General features: G+C 32.0%; 2 protein-coding genes across 2 annotated transcripts in view; one reads left to right on the forward strand and one right to left on the reverse strand.

The window, feature by feature from the left end:
- The window catches only part of LOC141347621 (plakophilin-1-like), a 29,238-nt gene extending 21,364 nt beyond the window's left edge, over window positions 1–7,874 (forward strand). Inside the window, exons 4-9 of the mRNA XM_073852608.1 lie at window positions 240–416; window positions 601–771; window positions 1,974–2,127; window positions 2,374–2,572; window positions 2,881–2,965; window positions 7,301–7,874. Coding sequence (XP_073708709.1) covers window positions 240–416; window positions 601–771; window positions 1,974–2,127; window positions 2,374–2,572; window positions 2,881–2,965; window positions 7,301–7,375 — 861 coding nt within the window. The 3' untranslated portion in view covers window positions 7,376–7,874. The remainder of the gene's footprint in view (window positions 1–239; window positions 417–600; window positions 772–1,973; window positions 2,128–2,373; window positions 2,573–2,880; window positions 2,966–7,300) is intronic.
- A 2,706-nt stretch (window positions 7,875–10,580) lies between these two features.
- LOC141347344 (troponin T, cardiac muscle-like) lies at window positions 10,581–21,495 on the reverse strand. The gene is made up of 11 exons (XM_073852348.1): window positions 21,361–21,495; window positions 20,958–20,984; window positions 20,776–20,797; window positions 20,627–20,687; window positions 20,221–20,337; window positions 18,187–18,264; window positions 17,673–17,780; window positions 17,484–17,596; window positions 17,248–17,338; window positions 16,946–16,986; window positions 10,581–10,620 (listed from the first exon to the last, which is right to left on the reverse strand). The coding sequence occupies exons 1-11, from the start codon at window positions 21,422–21,424 to the stop codon at window positions 10,581–10,583; spliced, it is 762 nt and encodes a 253-aa protein (XP_073708449.1). The 5' UTR covers window positions 21,425–21,495.
- Window positions 21,496–23,338: the final 1,843 nt, after the last annotated feature.

The raw sequence follows: 23,338 nt of genomic DNA on the forward strand, positions 1-23,338 counted from the left end.
CCCTTTTGCTTTGTGTTAATTTTATTTGCTGTTCCCAATTTCTTTTAAATATTGATTTATTTTTACACCATTTTAATTTTTGCAGTTTACCTGAATCATCCTGTGGTGTTACTAATGCAATTTTAAAAGCAAATGTTGCATGTAAGCCCTCAATTAATGCATAATAACTATACAATAGCAATAAAAATGTTGATTAAAATACTTTCTCATAATATTGGTTATGTGTTGTTGTTTTGCAGTCATTGGAGAACTGTGTCTGCATTCTGCACAACCTCACCTACCAGCTGGAGACAGAGATGCCGTCTCTCTTCACTAAAATAAATGCTCTGGCCAGTCACGCTCGCAATCGCTCCAGTTCATCTGATGCCGGTCCGATCGGCTGCTTCAGCTCCCAGAGCCAAAAACTGCAGCAGGAGGTTTGTGGTTTTATGCCTCACTGAAACCTGTATTTCACCGTTTGACTCCTATCTTAATATATATCAGTGGAACTGTAATCTACTTCAGAAAACACTCAGATATTACCATGGTAAATGTACAGAAAGCATTGCATTACTATGGAAGCGCTGTCCTTCATGTTTGTGGTGTTTGGTTGTGTTGCAGAGTGGCTTTGACTATCCAGTGATGGAGGACAACAATCCTAAAGGTACCAGCTGGCTCTTCCACTCCAAAGCCCTGCAGATGTACCTCAATCTGTTGAGCTCCAGCGAAAGAGACGCCACACTTGAGGCCAGCTGTGGAGCGCTCCAGAACCTCACAGCCAATGACGGCATAGTAAGACATCAATCAGTCTGTTTTGGCATGCACTTGGTCATAGGTTGGATGCAGAGAAAATTTTAGATATTTAAAAGAATAATAATAATAATAGTAATTTATTTTATTTTATTTTACTTATGCACCTGTTCATGGGTTGGACTCAAGGAAAATCAAGGATTAGATTTTATTGTATTGTGATATATTTTTAAATAATAATGTTTTATATATTAAAAATTATTTTATTTTATAGAATGTTGCTGTTAATGGGTTGTATTTAAAAAATAAAAATTAAAATTAAATTGCAAATAATAATGGTTTACATATTAAGCTTCATTTAATTAAATTACATTTTTTGCATGCACCTGTTCATGGGTTGGAAGAAAAGCAAGGATTTTATTTCATCATGCTAATTATTTAGATTAATTATTGGTTTTATATATTAAGTGTTGTTTATTTATTATTTTTTAGTATTTTATTTTTCATGCACCTATTCACGGGGTTGAGCTGAATGAAAAATTTTTTTTTTTTTTTTTTTTTTTTTTTTTTACAATTTTATTGTATTGTAGTATGTAGTATATATTTATATATATATATATATATATATATATATATATATATATATATATATATATATATATATATACTTATAATGTTTTATATATTTAAAAAGAATTAAGATCTTATTTTACTTTATTTATTTTTATAGATGCACCTGTTAAAGGACAGTATAAAAAATGTTTATAAAATATATTTTAGCACATTGAGATATACATTTTAAATAATAATAGGTTATATATTAAGCTTAATTTAATTTAAATATTTTTTTAACATGCATGTCTTTATGGGTTGGACTTAAACATTGTATTTTATTTCATTATAATAATTGGTATATATATATATATATATATATATATATATACTTAATAATTTGTATATTTATAATTTTAAAATGTAATATTTTATTTATTTATTTTTTTAGCAGTATAAAATACATTTTATATTGAGATATACATTTTAAATAATAATGAGTTATATATTAAGCTTAATTTAATTTAAATACATTTTTAGCATGCATCTCTATGGGTTGCACTCAAACATTTTATTTAATTTCATGATGATAATTTTTATGATTAAATCACATTTGCTATATTAAACATAAACATTAAACATTAGATTTTTTGCAGAAAATTCCAGATAAATCAGTGTGTCTTATTTTCCAGGTATCGAATGTGTTGAGTCACACAATCGTCCAGAAGCTCAACGGTCTTAAGTACATCAGTCCGTTGTTGCAGTCGCCCAATGCTGCTCTACAGAACAGCGCAATCGCTCTGCTTGGGAATCTATCCAGATCTAATCGTACAAACAAAACCATGGGTAAGCCAATGTGTGCCATCACTCAAGCATAAGACAACTTAACTTTCTAGTGTTGTTGTTTGAAGGAATAGCATAATGGTTAACGATCTGTGAGTTTCTCTGTTTTGACTGGTTGTTTTTGTAAAACTTCCGATTGCGTCGTATTGAATTCTGTATGCTTTAGTATTGTTTTTGACTCAGCAGTGTGGTGTTTTTAATGTAGCATGTGATTTGCGGTTATTCTGATGACTGTTTTTGTTCGTGAAGCTCGTCAGACTCTTCCGCAGCTGGTCGGTTTTCTGAACTCAGGGCTCGCGAAGAGCGACTCCTCGCCTGAATACGACAGCACCATGGCTACAGCTCTCCACAGCGCACACTCAATGATGAAGGCCGACCCTGATATGATCAAGGGTCTGCTCAACAACGGCCTGATCAACTCCCTCAACAACCTGAGTCTCAATCAAATGTGAGTGTGCACTGCTTAGTGTTCATTCACATGCTAATTCTTGAAATATGAATCAGACTACTTTTAAGAATGCAAAAGAAGGTGCTTCAGCTTGTTTTGTATTTTTGTAGCACGCATTGTTTCAAAAAAACAGCTGCAGAAAACTAAAAAAATAAAGAAGAAAACAAAAATAAAAAATAACTTATAAGAAATTATAAGAATTTATAAAAACATTATTATGAGCAATATTTCTATCTATTTTGTTTTTTAAAAATATTTCATTTATTTATTTTTATATGCTAAATGTGTCATTTCTTGTACTGTATCAGAGGTCTGCCAAAGTCCAGCACTGCAGCAGGAGTTCTTCTTCACAGTCTGTGGTCGGAAAAGAATATTCAGAGTTTTCTTAAAAAGGTAAGATTGCAAGCATAACCAATATTGGCTAGAAAGATTTTGCTAATACAATAAAACTGCTTGGAATTGAAAATAAAGTTCTTTAGTGCTTCTTTGGAGGAGAGAATGCATATCAAGAAAAGGTTATTGATGCTTCAGATCAGTGCTTTGGTTTGTTGATTTATTTATATAGTGCTTTATACAATGCAGATTGTTTTAAAGTAGCTTCACATTGATAAACACAAACAAAAAACAGTGTAAATGTTTTAAAAGTCTTCAATTATGAAAGAAAAATTTTGTTATTTTTGAAAATAATTTAGCTGTAGGCAGCTCTTCAGCAGACAATAGTCTCTCTTTTTTAAAATAATTAATCAAATATTATTGTTAATGAATTATTAATCATTTATTACTTATTATTAAATTCATAATTAATACAATTATTTAATTCATTTTATAAATATTGAGAAAACTATTTTATAATTATCTGATCTATTTTTTACAACACACATTGTTTCAAGTGAGCTGAACAGAACTGAACAGATAAAGAATAAAAAGAAAATAAAAAATAATGTATCTTTAATCTATTTTAATTAATATATATATATATATTTCTTATTCTATTTTATATGCATTTTCAATGCCAAATATTTATATTAAAATAATAATAAATAATTAATTTTAATTCAAAATAATTAATTAATTAATTAATTAATTTTAGAAATATTGAGAAAAAAAGTATTTTATAAATATCTGATCTATTTTTTATTCACAAACTTTATTTTTTTCCAAGCCAAGTGTTTGTCATTTCAGACACACATTGTTCCAAAGCAGCTAAAGAAATCAGAAAAATAAAGAATAAAAATAAACTAAAAAAAATAATGTAGAAGAAATTGTAATTGTTGAATTCATAGTAACATTAATATAAGCAATACTTTTATATTTTTTTTAATGAAAAAAAAATTCTATTTTATTCATATTTTAATGCCAAATACTTAACATTACAATTAATTAAATAATTTAATTTATGTATTTTATCAATATCTGATAATCAAAGCAGCTGAAGAAAGCAGAAAAATAAAGAATAAAACGATAATAATGTATAAGAAATTAAGAATTTATAATAGCATTATTATGAGCAATACTTTTATCTTTTTTTTAAATATATATATATATATCTTTTTATTCTATTTTATATGTACTTATGACTGCCAAATACTTTGTTATTAAAATTATAAATAATAATTAATAAAATAATTTAATTAATTTATTTTATAAAATAAAAAATATAAATTATATAATTAAAATATATATTTTATAATTATTTAAAATTACAAAATGTTTTTTTCCAAGCCAAGTGTTTATCATTTGAACTTTTAGCAGCTCTACAGAAGATAATAGTATAATTATTCAGCTTAAGTCCTTTAATGTTGATTTAATTCAGTTAGAGTCTTGATCGATTTCAGTTCAGTTAAAATGTTATTCTATTTTTATTCAGTAACACTTTACAATAAGGTTCATTAGTTAAACATTAGTTAATGTATTAACTAACATGAACTAACCATGAGCAGTACATTTGTTAGTGTATTTACTAATCTTTATTAACGTTAGTTAACGAAAATACAGTTGTTCATTGTTTGTTCATGTTAGTTCACACTGCATTAACTAATGTTAACACGATTTTAATAATGTATTAGTAAATGTTAAAATTAACATTAACAACGATTAATAAATGCTGTATAAGTGCAGTTCATTATATGTTAACTAATGTGGTTAACTAATGTTAACTAAAGAACCGTATCGTAAAGTGTTACCTTTTATTCTACTTAATTTTTTTTTAAATGCCAAATGTTTCTCATTTGTGACCCTGGACCACAAAACCAGTCTTAAGTAGCACACATTTGTAGCAATAGCCAAAAATACATTGTATGGGTCAAAATTATCGATTTTTCTTTTATGCCAAAAATCATTAGCATATTAAGTAAAGATCATGTTCTATGAAGATATTTTGTAAATTTTCTACCATAAATATATAAAAACTTGATTTTTGATTAGTAATATGCATTGCTAAGAACTTCATTTGGACAACTTTAAAGGCGATTTTCTCAATATTTAGATTTTTTTGCACCCTCAGATTCCAGGTTTTCAAATAGTTGTATCTCAGACAAACATTGTCATATTTTAACAAACAATGTATCAATGGAAAGCTTATTTACTCAGCTTTCAGATGGCGTAAGAATCTCAATATTGACAAATTTACACTTATGACTGGTTTTGTGGTCCAGGGTCACATTTTAGCTTTACAGGGTTTCCGCGGGGTCTTAAAAAGTCTTAAAAAGTCTAAAATTTAAAAATCAAAATTTTAGGCCTTAAAAAGTCTTAAATTCGCTGTTCTAGGTCTTAAATAATTTTACACAGGTCTTATTTTTCCGATGTCCATGTAATGCTACCTCTAATGCTCATTTAAATTCTCTTTTTGTTGTTTCCGTGGTGTTGTAGTTCTTTATTTCACTATTCCAAATATAATTTGATGAATTTAAACTACAAATGAGACCAGCATGCAATATCCAATCAGCTTTCTGTTATTGGCGCGAGTCTCTCTCGGATTGTACCGCAGAAGTCAAATGGATTTAATTTTTTAACTATGAGGAAGTGCAAGTTTAGCGATACTGGGCTTGGAAAAACTGAATATAGGGCTTGGCTAAGGCCAGTTGCTAACAACTGTAGATTTTTTTCTCCCTCTGTGGAAGTTACTGCGTCTTCAGACAGAATCGCAGTATTTATATAACATGTCTAATATATATATTTATAAATCAATAAATGTATTTAAAACATTAATCTCACTTTTAATTTTGCAGTGTAAATTATGTAATCTCACTGCTAACAGCCATTTAGAATTTATTGATAAATTCATAAAATAAATTTCAAAGGTACGCATACATTTCAAAAGTAAAAAAAAAAAATCGCTTCAGAATTTTTTTTTTTTACATCAGATATTTTTAGTGGTACTTTTATGGGGATATTTTGTGTGGAATATTATCTGCTGATATGGAAAGTTCACTGTATATCGTAGTAATAAATTTAATTTATGACAGCCATGAAATTTTGCTTGCTTTTTACATTAAACACATTAAATATCACATATGCATGTAATATAATATCTATTTCCATTACAGGTTTAGGTCTTAAATTTCATATAAGGTGGTATTAAAAAGGTCTTAAAAAGTCTTAAATTTCACTTGTTCATATCTGCAGAAACCCTGCTTTAAGACGACAACAGTGACTATATTATACTATACAATATTATTTTAATTACTATTGTGACTATATAACTTTATTCAACTCAAGTTAATGTTGATTCAATTCAGTTAGATAACTGTTGCAAAGTTAGTCAGGGCATTTACATAAATAAATGAATAAATCTTACTAAAATATTACCAGTCTTTTAAACTGCAGTTACACAAGCCAAAAGCAACAGTGACAAAGAAAAACACATTTTTGTTACCTTTATGTTACCTCACATGTTGGGTGTGAATATATAATAAAACACAACTGTTTCTCCTTCAAAACAGCTGGTGATTTAACCTGAAGACAGTGTAAATATCTGCGTATCAGATGTCTCATTCCTGAGGCTGCTTGTGGGAAATGACTGTGTGTAATTTAGAAAGTGTGTGTGTGTGTGTGTGTGTGTGTGTGTGTGTGTGTGTGTGTGTGTGTGTGTGTGTGCGTGTACCTGGTATTCATCACGTTGTGGGGACCAAATGTCCCCACAAGGATAGGAATACCAGTAGATTTTGACCTTGTGGGGACATTTCTCAGGTCCCCATGAGGAAACAGGCTTATAAATCATGCACAATGAGTTTTTTTGAGGAAGTAAAAGTATGCACAATCTCCTGTGAGGGCTAGGTTTAGGTGTAGGGTAGGTGTAGGGCCATAGAAATTACGGTTTGTACAGTATAAAAACCATTACGCCTATGGAATGTCCCCATAAAACATGCAAACCCAACATGTGTGTGTGTGTGTGTGTGTGTGTGTGTGTGTGTGTGTGTGTGTCGGGCGGTTAAGGATTTTGGGTGTGGTGCGTAGAACTAGCCGTGAGGTGTGTGCGAATGCTTACAGGTGAAAAGCAGCCACACCTCACCACACCGACCCCGCAGTCGTGGCGGAGAAGGGCGGCTTTGTTTGTGTGTCTAGATGACCTGAAGAATCCAACCTCACTGGTTTCACTCAGTGATCGGACTCAGATAATGTCATTCTAGCTGTCTTTACATAAACATATATCAGCCGTGACGTCATGTTTACTTGTGTTTAATATTGAGTTAAATATCTAACATGTGTGTTTGTGTGTTTATCTTGCAGCAAGGCATGAATAAGAAGTCCTTTGTGAATGACATTACGTCGGCAGCTTTCAAATCTCTCCATGTGGTCGACTAAGAAGCACTTTACAAGAAAAAAACACAAACATTTTAATAGCATTGCATTTTAAGTTTGGCTAAGTATTGCAGAAGAAATGGTAAGAATGTGCTTTTATTTCTTTTGGGGCAGTAGATGCTTTTTGTAACAATGCATATGAACTGCAATAACGAAAACACGATTTTTACTTTTTGTTTCCTATTTCTCAAGACCGTAGTATTTTCATTAAGATTAAGATTTTATATGCGATGTATGTGAGTTTATGAGAGTGTTCCAGGTTGATTGTGCAGGTGTAAGATGTTTTATATTATACTGTATGATATATATCAGACATTATGAATATATAATACAAGTATGTCAGTCAGTCAATGAGTAATATTTCTAGTAAGTTGCGTTGGCTCATTTTGATGTTTGCTCATTGTTACAAATTTTGTGGTTGTTGTGTCAAGGGTGTGGATCAATTTGTATGTTTCAGCTCACAGCGACTTTAAGCAAAGTTTCAATAAAGTTTTAAACAGCACTAGTCTGTGTCATATTTACTCTTAAATATTCATAACCTTAAGGCCAGAAGACAAACACTGGGACAAAGCAAAGCATATGCTGTTAGTCTGACAACTAATTTATTCTAATATATGTGAACCTGGACCACAAAACCATCTTAATATAATATCAATGTTTCTTTTATGCCAAAAATCATTAGGATATTAAGTAAAGATCCTGTTCCATGAAGATAGTTTTTAAATATCCTAGCGTAAATATATCAAAGCTTAATTTTTGGTTAGTAATATGCATTGCTAAGAACTTCATTTGGACAACTTTAAAGGTGATTTTTCTCAATATTCAGATTTGTTTTGCCTTAGATTCAAAGCTTATTCAGCTTTCAGATGATGTATAAATCTCAGTTTCAAACAATTGACATTTATGACTAGTTTTGTGGTTCAGGGTCACATATATTTAAATAGTTTATATTAGGGATCAATTAACTTTATAACATGCGTAATGCAATTCTAAATGAACTTGTTTTATTCAAGTCAAAGAAATGATTAAATATGACTGAATAAATCCAAGTTCCAACCATAAATATATCAAAACTTATTTTTTGATTAGTAATATGCATTGCTAAGAATTTCATTTGGACAACTTTAAAGGTGATTTTCTCAATATTTTGATTTTTTTGCACACTCAGATTCTAGATTTTCAAATATAGTCCTATCCTAACAAACCATACATCAATGGAAAGCTTATTTATTCTTATTAATTCCTTCATGATTGATTTTGTGGGCCAGGGTCAGGGTCTTTCATAAAGATTTACAGTTATGCTTGCAATTCCCTGAAAATGCATGCAATGTTTTTATATTTCAATTATATCTTTACTTTCATGTTATGCATTATGGTTAATTGACATTAAATCAAGATAATGCAATCATAAATAAAAGTTGTAAACATCAAGGCACTTTGCATATAATGACATGCATAAATATTAAAAACATTAAAAAGATTCTTTGCTTTCAAATGATCATATTTGATGAATGTTTTTTTTTTTTATTAGTCACTTTAAAACCAACTTTCATCAAAACCAGTTTCATCGGTCATTAGGACAGCTGTTTTTATTCTTTGTAGCGCTTCAGAAAACATTAAATAAGGATCAGACTGTATATAATTATATTAAAGCATCAATTTTATTTTATGCCAAAAATCATTAGGATTTTAAGTAAAGATCATGCTCCATGAATATGTTTTGTAAATTTCCAACCGTAAATCAAAACTTAATTTTTGATTAGTAATATGCATTGCTAAGCACTTTATATGGACAACTTTTAAAGTGATTTTCTCAATATTTCGATTTTTTTTTGCACCCTCACATTCCAGATTTTCAAAGAGGCCAAATATAGCTTATTTATTCAGCTTTCAGATGATGTATACATCGAAATAAAAAAAAATAAAATAAAAAGTACCCTTATTACTGGTTTTGTGGTCCAGGGTCAGGGTCTTTCGTAAAGATATACAGTCATGCTTGCAATTCTCTGAAAATGCAATGTTTTTAGATTTCAATTATATCTTTACTTTCACTTTATGTATTATGATTAATTAACATAAAATCAAGATAATGCAATCATAAATGACAGCTGTAAACATCAAGACCCTTTGCATATAATGACATGCATAAAATCAACATTAAAAGAGCCTTTGCTTTCAAATGATCATATTTGATAAATGTGTTTTTATTATTAGTCACTTTAAAAGCAACTTCAGTTTCATCTGTCATTCAGACAGCTGTTTTTATTCTCTGTAGCGCTTCAGAAAACATTAAATAAGAGGATCAGAATGTATATAATTATATTAAAGCATATTATTTATGCAAACAACAGTGCTGGTGTCTTCCCAAAGTTGCTTTATTTTCGCAGTCTTTTAAATTATCATGTGTTTTTTTATGTCACTTTAAAACTAAAACCAGTTTCATCTGTCATTCAGACAGCTGTTTTTATTCTCTGTAGCACTTCAGAAAACATTAAATAAGAGGATCAGAATGTATATAATTATAATAAAAGAATATTATTAATGCAAGTTTGACCCTGGACCACAAAACCAGTCTTAAGTAACATATTATGGGTCAAAATTATCACATTTTTTAATGCCAAAAATCATTAGGATTTCAAGTACAGATCATGTTCCATGAATATGCTTTGTTAATTTCCAACCGTAAATATATCAAAACTTAATTTTTTATTAGTAATTCAGATTCCAGATTTTCAAAGAGGCCAAATATAGCTTATTTATTCAGCTTTCAGATGATGTATAAATCTCAAACTATCAAAAGAAATTGACCCTCGTGACTGGTTTTGTGGTCCAGGGTCAGGGTCTTTCATAAAGACTTACAGTCATGCTTTCAATTTTCTGAAAATGCATGCAATGTTTTTAGATTTCAATTATGTCTTTACTTTCGTGTTATGTATTATGATTAATGAACATTAAATCAGGACAATGCAATCATAAATGCCAGCTGTAAACATCAAGGCACTTTGCATATAATGACATGCATAAAATTAACATTAAAAGAGTCTTTGCTTTTAATATGTCGTGTTTTTTTATTAGTCACTTTAAACCATTTTCAGTTTCATCAGTTGTAGCGCTTCAGAAAACATTAAATAAGAGGATCAGAATGTATAATTATATTACAGCACATTATTTATGCAAACATCAGTGCTGGTGTCTTCGCGAAGTTGCTTTATTTTCGCAGTCCTCTCTTACTCCTAGAGCTTTTGGTACTAAGAGAGAGAAGAAAAAACATATTAGAATACATTTGTAATTACGTAAATGATCAGTGCACAATGATACCGTAAATATTTGTTTTTCAGGTCAGAACAGATCTGTGACCTGTTTTATGCTCATTTTTTAAGTTTCTTTAATGGTTTGAGCCACAGTCTTTTTTTTTAGATCTGTTCAAATCCTTCATTTTTAAGATTACAGCATGCATACAATACACTAGGTGTTAACAAAATCCATGTTCCTTTGTTTACTGGCCTCAGATTAGTTTTATTTTGTACAGGTGGATTTTCCACACGTGTGGTCTTAATCTCTGGCAGTAGCAAGGTCAGGCGGCTCAAATTTCCCATTCTTCTAGTGCTTAAATGGGATCTTCCAGGAGCCTGGGGTCTGTCTGAGCCCCTATAACTTCCCCTTTAACCCCTTAACAGCTGCTGGAACTGTTGCCCAGTCGGGCAATAACAGAGCCATTAAATGCGCTGGAAAGCCTGTGAATTGTTTTGGACCAGGATTTGAAACTATAGTTATCTGTAGAAATCCTTTGTCAGACAGCTCGTATTCCCACAGATGAGTCTGATGGAACATCCCAGCTGTGTTTTCGGCTCTGTTCAGTAGCGGTCGCATTAGCCGCAACAGCTCGGCAAGTCCATACAGATTTGGTGTGAGTCAGACAGGAGTCATGCGTTTGGCGTGAGATATTGAATATCACCTATCCGACACTGGGTTTGACTACAAGGTTTCGTTAAGTCCATTGAATGATGGGATCGAGCGCTGGGATTGGAATAGCAGTTGTTTATTTTATGGTGATGGTGGTCTATTATTAAGCTACCCGACTTCCACATGGCTTAGTGTTGAGCAACTGGACAACTGTTGACAAAAAGTGCTGAGTTCATGCTACCAGATACACTATATTGGCAAAAGTATTGGGACACCCTTTTCTAATGAACAGGTTTGACTAATTTAGTCATTTCCATGAGTACAGATCTTAATGTTTAAGCATATAATGATATTCTAGGGGATTGTGTGCTTCTGATTTTATAGCAACAGTTTGGACATGACCCCTTTTCTATTCTATCATGACAATGTGTATAAAGCAAGGTAAAAAAAAAAAAAAGATTGATTCAGTCAGTGTGGAAGAACTTAACTGGTCATAATCTCAGCTGAGCTCCTCTTGTGTGACTTTAAATGCAGATCTTGAGCCAAAAATGTATCACCAAACACCAATGACTTGTACATACACTATGGATAAAGGTACTGGGACACCCCTTCTTAAGAACAGAAAAAGGCACTTCCAAAACTGTGGCAACAAAGATGGAAACAATTAATGAATTTATAAATTGTATTTCCATTTCTGTTGCAACCGTTTTGGAAGTGTCTAAAATGACTGTATCCATATCTACAAGTCATTGGTAATTGGTGATAAGTTTTTGGCTCAAGGTCTGCATTTAAAGTCACACCAGAGGTTAGGGTGACCAACCGTCCCGCGTACAGCGTTTGAAGCCCAATTCATGCGTCCCGCAAATTTAGACCGTGTCACGCATAATCAATGCTTGCTCACAAAAAAAGTTGGTCACGCTATATCCTCGAGCCCCAGGCAGCCAAACGAACATTACTTGACAGTTCAGCATGCTACTGTTGCCACACCCACCCCTCACTTGAACTGCTGACTAGGTTGTTGTAAACTTTTTGATTGTTGTCATGACAGCGCTCTCAAGTGCATACCAGACACACTGGGAAGGAACTTTTAGATGCGCGCTTTCCAATTCGAAAAATGGAGAAAGAGACTGAGTCTGAGGCACCGCCATCATCAATTAAAAAGAGAAGGTGTGGGTACAAGAAAGACTGGGAAAATGAATATTAATTGAATGAATTCCTGCTCCTGCCTTTACTAACATGCAAGTTCACATCCTTCCTCCCCCTTCTCGTTCCTTGAACCTGTGGAGTTGTGAGTTAAGACTTTTTTTTCAACTGTTCCTGTGGTGTTGAGCAACTACAATTCCTGTTAAACCCATAATTATATATTGTAATTTATTTAAAGTGAATACATTTTAATGAAAAATAAATACAATTAAATAGCTAAAGTATTTTTTTTTCTGTGATTCGCATTTTTTTTTTAAGTTTTTTTTTATTTAAGTACTTATTTACAAAACAAAATTTCACTATAGAAAAAAAAAAAAACCATGTAAAATAAAGTAAGCAAAGGCACTTCAGTCCATAAGGCAAGTCAAAGTTGTTCACATACATATATTGTCCTCAATCTTCATATATTCTTAAAATAAAGTTACATGGAAGCTTAGCAAGTTACAATGACAAATATTTTGAGACATCTTCACATAGAGAGTAAATGTGGTCACTGGAGTCTTTCAGAAGTTTCAAAGAAGCAAAGTATTCCCTCAGTTCAATTTTAAACACCATTAGGGATGGATTTTTGTTTTGCCATAAATAGCTAAAGTAAATCGTAAGTGGAAGTGCATCTGTCAATTCATTGAATGTTCAGAATATTATGAATCTTTATTTAGAAAAAAAAATCACATTGGTTGGCCTATTCATGAGCATACATCAGCAATTACACATGTTTAGGGGAATAGGGCATTATTAATATACCATTTAAGGTGGTATGTGCTAGAAATGGGTAAACCACTATCAGTGAGTCTGCCCGTGGCGCCAGGCAGTGTCCCACATTGTCCCTCAGAAACATACCCCTTGTCCCCCCTTGGGCTTATTAGCAGGTGTTCTCCCTACCAGAGGTGTTCAAATGGGATTAGGACTTGGCTTTATGCAGACCAGTCAAGTTCTTCCACATTGACTGAATCAGTCATTTCTCTTTGAATCTTGCCTTATACACAGATGGATTGTCATGTTAGAATAGAAAAGGGTCCTGTCAAAGCTATCAAATTAGTAGAACACAATGCCCTAGAATATCTTTATATGCTTAAACATTAGGATTTGTACCCTTGGAAATTACTAAAACCTGTTCAATAGAACGGGGTGTCCTAATACTTTTGGCAATGTCGTGTATATTTTGCAATCAAATTAGTTCCGTATTCACTGTAAAAAATTAAATTGTGCATTAAATTTGTTCTGTTCCATCAACATGACGTCTAGTTTGATTAGTATATTTTAAGTTGACATTTTTTTACATTTCGCATCCAAAACTATTATATAAAAACGTGGTGATACCAAGATTTTGGGCACTTAAATACCTTATAGTGCTATTTAAATACTATATATGTGACCACAAAACCAGTCATAAGTAGCGCAGGTATATTTGTAGCAATACATTGTATGGGTCAAAATTATTGATTTTTCTTTTATGCCAAAAATCATTAGGATATTAAGTAAAGATCATGTTGCATGAAGATGTTTTGTACAGTTCCCACCGTAAATATGTCAAAACGTAATTTTTTATTAGTAATATGCATTGCTAAGAACCTCATTTGGACAACTTTAAAGGTGATTTTCTTGCAATTTTTTTGCACCAAATAGCTGTATCTCAGCCAAATATTGTCCTATCCTAACCATACATCAGTTGAAAGCTTATTTATTCAGCTTTCAGATGATGTATCTTAATTTCAAGAAAAAGACCCTTATGACTGGTTTTGTGGTCCAGGGTCACATATTGTATATTAATATGATCATTTGGTGCAATTGTTTGCTCCTTATTTTCCTGATTATTAAATTATTATTTTCGTTGCATTAACTTAAGATTGTCAGATTGATTTAGTAATATTAAATTAGATTTTTTACTTGAATAAAAAAGGGGTTTAATATCAATATATATTTTAAGTTACCTGACAAAAAATGTGTATTTATTCATATTTTTCTATTTTGCATAAAAATCTATAAAAACATGGTAATACCATGTTTTTGGGCAAAAAAATTATTTGTAAGACCATGATATTCTTGAAAATACCTTATTGTACAATTTAAATACCATGTAGTATATGAATATGATCATTTAATGCAATTGTTTGTAACTGATTATTTTCCTGATTATTAAATTATTTTGTTGCATTAGACAAATTGAGAATTTATTCAGTAATATAAAGTTATCTGAATTAAATCAGTTATTTTAGATTAATATATATATATTTTTACAGTGTATATTTTATAAATTGCATTATATAAAAACTTGTATAAAAACATGATTTTTAGACACTAACATAACATTCAAGTACAATTCAGATGAGGGATTTTAAGTTGACAACAAATAGTGTGTATTTTCAATTTTGCATGAACATATATTAAATATAAACATGATAATAATACCATGTTTTTAAACACAAGCATGATGACAGTACCATGTTATTCTCTAAAGTATCTTAGATTGCATTTAAATACCATATGGTATATAAATAAGAGCATTTAATACCATGGTATATATGAAAATACCAGGGTATTACCATGTGCTACTGACACTGAACCATCCTTCTTTTTCTGTTTACTTGCAATGCACAAAGTCCTCCGGCTATCTGTTTGTTTTCTTTTGCATGGCATTAGGTTCACTAAACGGATAAAGGTCGTGCTAGAACAAAGCAGCATCTGTTATTCCGCACAGAAAGTTCGGGAAACATGATGCTTTGATAGATTAGCCTAGCGGCATTACACGTCTTAGCTTGGTCTTTACCAAGGCCTTTCACACACCGAGGTCAAAACTGTGTGTTATTTCAGGACTATTGCTCATCACTATTCATATCTGAGCTGAAGATAACATGTTTTATTGTTGAACAGTTGCTTGATATCTGATATTTAACACCTGTAGGGGCTAGGGCACAGGTTTTTGTCTGTTCATGCAGTTGAATGGAGTCCAGATTGGATTTTTTTTTTTTTTTTTTAGTCATAGAAACACTTCGATCTGAACTGCATTCACACATCAGATTTTTTTTTTTTTTGCAACATGACTTAAGTGCAACTTTTATGCCAATTTCAACATTCATCAGAATGGCATGACTGAATTATTGCTGGGGTGAATCATAATATAACTTTTGAAGTGCACTATATGACGTATTGTACAAACTGTATGCTTAAAATAATCCATTTGTACACTTCCATTTAAAAGATTTCTAGGATTTAAAATGCATTAAGGATGCATTCAACTGATCAAAAGTGACTGTGAAGGCATTTATAATGTCACAAAAGATGTCTATTCTAATGGAAATATATGATTTCTAATAAGAAATGTTTCTTTAGCATCAAATCAGCATGATTTGTGAGATTCAAAATGTGAGATTTTTGGCTTTTCATGCAGGTTTTTTTATTATTATTAAATCATAGAATCACATTGAATTTAATCTGAGCTGCCTTCATACTACCTGATTTTCTGCAACATGACTTCAGTGCCATTTTTATGCCAATTTCAACATTCATCAGAATGGCATGCTTGATTTTTTGCTTTAGTGAATCATAAAATAACTTTTGAAGTGTACTATTTGAGGTACTGTACAAACTGTATGTTTAAAATATTATTGTAAATGTACACTTCCATTTAAAAGATTTTTAGGGGGAAAAAACTTTCATTCAGCAAGGATGCATTAAATTGACCAAAAGTGACAGTGAAGGCAGTTATAATGTTACAATAGATTTCTATTCTAATGGAAATACAAGATTTCTAATAAGAGATGTTTCTTTAGCATCAAATCAGCATATTAGAATGATTTCTAAAGGATCATGTGATACTAAAGACTGGAGTAAAGATGCTGAAAATCCAGCTTTGCCGTCACAAAATAAATAATATTTTCAAATATTTTCAAACAGAAAACAGTTATTATAAATTGTAATAGTAATTCACAATATTACTGTTTTTACTGTATTTTTGATTAAATAAATGCAGCCTTGGTGAGCAGAAGAGAGATCTAATGTTCCAAAAATGTAAAAAAAGTTTAACTTTTGAATGCTAGAAGTGTACATTTCTTCTAATTTCATACAGGCCTAATTTTAAATGTTAAAAAATGTTCTCGCTTATGCGAGGGTGTTTCTAATGCCGCATCTATGGGAGGGAATTTGACATCGTTCTCTCTTCTGACTGCCGATATCAGTCTCTCTCAATTTTTTTCCTTTGATTGAAAGTCGTGAAGTTTTTCTTTTCCTATTTGAGCAAATGGGAATGCAAAAAATATATTTGTGGTACTCTTCTGTTCACTGCTCTTGGATTGTACCCAACTATGACGACTTTCGGTATGAGAAACCCAGAAAATGAGAGAAAGGTCCATTAGTGTGTAAAATGTGGGTCAAATTTAATAGGTCATGTGAACAACCTCAAAAACAAAGGTGAAACTCATAACTTTTGATAATGCATCAATGAATCAGCTCCATTTCACAGCAACTTACTTTTTCTGATGGTCGCTGACTCGATTCCTAAGGACGGTAATCTACGAGACATAAAATCACAAGTATGAATCAGTCTCGGTGAATCATTGCCCCATAACTTTGCTTCCTTCTCATGTCAATCAAACGGCAACTCTGGGAACCAACCCGGATGACTGTTTTGCCAAGTCTGCGCTGGGTGTGACTGCAAGTGTGTGTAATTGATAGTTGTATTTTATTGTACTGTACATCTCATAAACTCATTTTCTCCTAATGTAAAAGTCTTCTAACACCCTGTTAGACTTAATCTGTATATAAAACCTCACCTCGTATTTCTGGCACACGTATCTGTATTGCATCTCGAACTTCTCGGCTTCGAGTTGGCGCATCCACTTCCAGAGTTCGTTCGCGGTTTCTCTGCATAAGAGCACATGAGGAACATGATCAACCAGTCTATGAACGAGAACAGCCAGTGGCTTCATGTCCTGATGCATGTAACGCTACTAGACTATATTTCATGTTGGCAGAGGTATGCACCGTTGTGTTGTGATAACCTCTTCACCTTAGTTTATCTGCGCTCTGGTTTTCGACGTTCAGTTCCTTACGACGTTCACCAAGAATTGTTTTCTTCTTCTCCCTCTCTGTTTGCTTCCTAGGCCCACCCCTCTTCTCTGTCTGTCAGTCAGAACAAAATGGAAAATAAGCTTTTGTAGTGATTGTTCACCATGACTTTTGACCTTGAGCTCATTACCCTTTGCATGAATCCGGTGAACTGGAAGTTTGCGAGAACCTTTTTCTTCTTAGCGTCATCATCTGCCTTTCTCTTAGCCTCTTCCTCCTCTTTCCGTGCCTTTTCCTCCTAAAATAAATAAGAATTCATTCATAATCATAAGCAATTTCTTCCTATTCTTCTTATTTTTAACGTAATTGCGGGCGCGGCCGTTTGTAATTTGAATGTGCGAGACTTCCGGTCACATTGGCTTCCAGTTATTAGCTGTACAAAAACACAGCGTTATACTACTTAGTATTGCCAAGTTGTTATCATATTATATTTGTTATTATATTATATTCATTTATAAAAAAGACGTGTTTGTAGCCCAAATAGTTTCACCGTTTACTTCACTTTGTTAATAATTGAATTATTTATCTGTAGCGGCTCATGAATCCGAAGTCGGAAGTCTCACGCTTTCACTCATAACAGCTTATTTCCGCATCGTAAAATAAACTGAATAGCATCGACGCGACGTCTACTTTAATAAACTTACGGCTAGTTTGTTTTGACGCTCCTTGTCGTGTTCTGCGCGGATCCGGTGCTGCTCCGCTCGTTCCGACCTGCGGTTCTCCTGATGGTCACAATGTAAACAACAGGTACATTTATCCCACTTTGAAGATGAACTAATCTTATTAAGCACATCTAAAAGCTTTGAATCGTTCTCAGAGTTTAGTTTGAGGCACTTACAATATCAGTCTGAATAAAAGATCTTAAAGTGTCATGTGTCTTAAGTAGCATGGGTATATTTTAGCCAAAAATACATTGTATGGGTCAAAAAATCTTTTATGCCAAAAATCATTAGGATATTAGGTAAAGATCATGTTTCATGAAGATATTTCGTAAATTTACTTACATAAATATGTTAAAACTTAATTTTTGATTAGTAATATGCATTGCTAAGAACTTCACTTGGACAATAGTTATATCTCGGCCAAATATCGTCCTATCTTAACAAATCATACATCAATGGAAGCTTAATTATTCAGCATACAGGTGTATAAATCTCCATTTTAAAAAATTGACCCTTATGACTGTTTTTGTCGTCCAGGGTCACATGATCTTTCAGAAATCCTTCAAAAATCAATATGCTAATTTGCTGCTCAGGAAATATATATTATTATGAATGATGCTGCATTTTCGTAAAAACCTATTTTTTCTTTAGGATTCTTTGATGAACTGAAAATTCAAAAGAACAGCATTTATTTGAAGCACAAGTCTTTTGTAACATTATAAATGTCAAAATATCAATTTTTCTTTTATGCCAAAGATCATTAGGATATTAAGTAAAGATCGTGTTCCATTAAGATATTTTGTAAATTTCCTACCCTAAATATATCAAAACTTAATTTTCGATTAGTAATATGCATTGCTAAGAACTTCATTTGGACAGCTTTAAAGGCGATTTTCTTAATATTTTGATTTTTTTGCACCCTCAGATATTCAAATAGTTATATCTCAGCCAAATATTGTCTTGTCCTTACAAATCATACATCAGTGGAGGCTTATTTATTCAGCTTTCAGATGAGGTATAAATCAAATTTTTTTTTAAAAAGTGACCCTTACGACTGGGTTTGTCGTTCAGGGTCACATATGACCCTTCGGAAATCCTTCAGAAACCAATATGCTGCATTTTCGTGAAAACTTTTTTTTTTTCTTCAGGATTCTTTGATGAACAGAAAGTTCATCAAAGAATACAAAATAACAGCATTTTTAAAAGTCTTTTGTAACATTATAAATGCCTTTACTGCCACTTTTGATCAATTTTATACATCCTTGATGAATAAAAGTACTAATTTCTTAAAAAAATCATACTAATACCAAACATTTCAATGCACAGTTTGCATATAGATCTATTTAGTGATAATATATGTGACCCTGGACCAAAAAAACAGTGTATGGGAAAAATTGATTGATTTTTCTTTTATGCCAAAAATCATTAGGAAGTTAAGTAAAGATCTTGTTCCATGAAGATACTTTGTAAATTTCCTACTGTAAATACTTTAAAAACTTTTTCTCAGTATTTAGATTTTTTTTGGACCCTCAAATTCCAGATTTTCAAATAGTTGTATCTCCGCCAAATATTGTCCTATCCTAACAATGGAAAGCTTATTTATTCAGCTTTCAGATGATGTATAAATCTCAATTTTAAAGAATTGACCCTTATGACCAGTTTTGTGGTCCAGGGTCATATATGTATGTTCATGGAGTCATGCCTTTATTTGCAAGTATTTATTTGTGTAGTAAACGGTCTGGCTCTGTGAAACCAGTCCTTTCCTGCTGGAAAGAGCAGAGTAAAGCAAAAAGCATGCACGAGTTTCCATGCAGGTTAGACCTGGTTTGTTTTTGTCTATATAGCTGGTAGACCACACTTGCTTTGCTGTTTACCAACAAAAACCTAGCTGGTCAATAGGATTTTTCAGCAGGGTGATTTCAGCAAGAGGTTCACTTGTTTTATTATAGTTGCAGTGGTGAAGGTTATGCATGACAGTAGAAATAAATTGAATAAGATTATTGTAAAATGTCTTACAATCCGTTGGGTGAGGTTGATAAGCTCCTCTTCTTCTTTCTTTCTGCTCTCGAAGTGAGCCTCGATGAGCGTCTGCAGCTCCGTCAGGTCTTTCTCCATACGTTTGCGGTGAATATCCTGAGGATACGGTTTTGAAGCTAATTATGTAATAGTGGTAATGTACAGTATAGTAAAAACTACTCGAAGCACATGTTTTATGACAGTGCAGGTCATATAACACTGTTTAGTTTAGTAACAGAAAGTTTAGAGTGATTTATTGGCATGACAGTTTATGTATTTTTGTATTGCGAAATCATTAGCTGCATTGCTGCTGCAAGGACAACAGCGCGGAGTTGCAGTAGTGAACAAATGCATAAGTGTTTAAGTGTATACTGCAATAATTAAATGAAATCAAATAAATACTCACATCAAAATCAACTTTCTCTCCATCAGGAATCTTGGGAGGCACCAAAGCTGGCACAAAGGGTCTAATAATCAACAATAATGCATGTATAGTTATATTATCCTTTATATAAAACCTGTTTTATTTATAATTTGTTTGACCTTTTTACTCACTTATGCTTTGGTTTTGTTTCTCCTGCATCATCCGGTTGGCAGGAGGGTAAAGAAAAAATACAAATGCATGATTTACTTGCTGCTGATTTTATCGTTGTTTTTTTAAAGGGAGTCAAAGGGAGTCAGGGCTCAATTTTTAGGGTAAAACTAGTTTTGAGTGAGTCTGATGTTATCACTTTTACCTTCTTCCCCAGGTTCCTCCGCACCATCTACATAAGAAAAGACAGCCGTGTCAGCTATGACAGAAATATGAAGATCCACAGGATTTACGCAAGACTCAAGAGACACAGAGAAGCCCTGAAGACACGTCTGTTATCTGAAACTAAAAGGTATTTTCTCTAAACCGTTTCAAAAAAAAAAAATCTGGCTGGCCACCATTGTTTTCAGAGTATTTTAGGTTAAAGATCTTGAAGTACTTGAAAGGTCTTAAATATGATGGATGTAGTCCATTAGGCTGACAATAGCTGACATTGTTCTCAGCTTCATCCCAAATGTGTCACTCTTCAGTGACTTTGTGAAAGTGTAATTATTGGGTGTTGTTGATCGTATTATAAGCACTTGCTGAATAATCCTGTATTTTATTACCTGCATGATGTGGATTGGGTGTTTGCTTCCCACTGGCCTCTACAAGCCCTAAAAAATAACACATAAACAGGAGGATTTATCTGAAAACACATTATGATCATTTTGAAGTCATGCCCTGCATAACATTATAGACGATTTGTGTACATTACTAATAATTATTAACTGTGTAATTATAATTATGAAGTGCTAATATATTAAAGAAAAAATGGAGTTTCTTTGAAACAATTTTAACTACAGTAACACTGAATCAAAGTCGAAAGACAATAATCTTTATTTTATTTACAGTTTAAAAAAAATATATATTTTTTTACAGTGAAGTAACCATTGTTTATAATGATAAATATTTCACTTTTATTTATATTAAGAGCTGCAAAACAATTAGTTGCGATTAATCGATTCAAAATCATTTATTTTCAATATTTTAAATTCATGAATAAAATAGATGTTATATTTGAAATATAAATTAAATATAAATGAACCCTGATTTTATTTTAGAACGTGTTCTTGACAGACTTAATTCAATTCACCCAACAACATCATCTGTTTTATTCTGTGTTCATTATAAAAGACCTATGGAAGCCTTTTTCATCACAAGATAAAAAAAATAAAAAGGTAATTGCGATTTGTGACCCTGGACCACAAAACCAACAGCCAGCAATACATTGTATGCATCAAAATTATCAATTTTTCCAAAAATCATTAGGATATTAAGTAAAGATCATGTTCCATGAAGGTATTTTGTAAAGTAATATGCATTGCTAAGAACTTCATTTGAACAACTTTAAAGGCAATTTTCTCTATATTTATTTATTTTTTGAACCCTCAGATTTTCAAATAATTGTATCTCAGTCAAATATTGTCATATCCTTAAAAAACAATACATCAATGAAAAGCTTATTTAAAAAAAAAAATCACCATTTGAGTTCATATCTCTCAATTCTTTATCAGAATTACAATATATAAGGGCAGAATTGTGAGATATAAACTCGCAACCTTTATTTTTTACTCCATTGCAGAAAAAAAGTGAGATGTAAACTCAGAATTTGGGAGGGGGGGGATCAGACTTGTCAGATAAAAAGTAACAATTACCTTTTTATTTTTTTATCTCGTGGCTTCCATACAAACCTACATTATTATTAGCTGTAGCTTTGGCAGTAGCATTAGCACAAGCGACACTACCTTCCTCCACCTGCTCCTCTACCTCCTCAAGCACCTCCTCATCCTGCAACTCCTCTGTGCAAAGCAGATGCAGACAGCGTGAGAATAATCATATTGCACATGCATGTGTTTGCAAATGAACAATGCATGCATGCAAATTACAGAGTCTCAAACACATCTAAATGAGGACATATGTTGTATGTTTTTAATAATAGAAAAATAGAAAAAATATATAGAAAAATATATTTCTGCTGTATACAGTTGAAGTCAAAAGTTCACATACACCTTGCAAAATATGCAAAATGTTAATCATTTTAGCAAAATAAGAGGGGTCATACAAAATGCATGGTATTTTTTGTTAAGATATGTTTCACATAAAAATTTCACATAAAAGACGTTTACATATAGTCAAAAAAATATATAGTTGAATTTATAAAAATTACCCTGTTTAAAAGTCTTAATACTGTTGTTTTTTTTGTGATAATAGTTATTCATGAGTCCCTTGTTTGTCCTGAACAGTTAAACCGCCTGCTGTTCTTCAGAAAAATCCTTCAAGACCCAAAAATTCTTTGGTTTTTCAGCATTTTTGTGTATTTGAACCCTTTCCAACAATGACTGTATGATTTTGAGATCCATCTTTTCACACTGAGGACAACTGAGAGACTCATATGCAACTATTACAGAAGGTTCAAACGCTCACTGATGCTCCACAAGAAAACATGATGCATTAAGAACCAAAGGTGAAACCTTTTTGAATCTAAAGATAATGGTACATTTCACTTATTTAGTCTTCTGGTGAAGTATTTCTGTAGCTACTGAA

The sequence above is a fragment of the Garra rufa genome, chromosome 12 (genome assembly GCF_049309525.1).
Source record: "Garra rufa chromosome 12, GarRuf1.0, whole genome shotgun sequence".
In the NCBI taxonomy this organism is placed as follows: Eukaryota; Metazoa; Chordata; class Actinopteri; order Cypriniformes; family Cyprinidae; genus Garra; species Garra rufa.

Excerpts from the sequence above, each read along its gene's own strand:
- LOC141347344 (XM_073852348.1), bottom strand. The coding sequence starts at position 21,424 with ATGTGTTATTTTTTAGGGCTTGTAGAGGCCAGTGGGAAGCAAACACCC. Across the intron at positions 20,985-21,360 it reads ACCCAATCCACATCATGCAG|ATGGTGCGGAGGAACCTGGG; the intron begins GTAATAAAATAC and ends TTTCTTATGTAG. Across the intron at positions 17,339-17,483 it reads CAGAGCGCAGATAAACTAAG|AGAAACCGCGAACGAACTCT; the intron begins GTGAAGAGGTTA and ends GCTCTTATGCAG.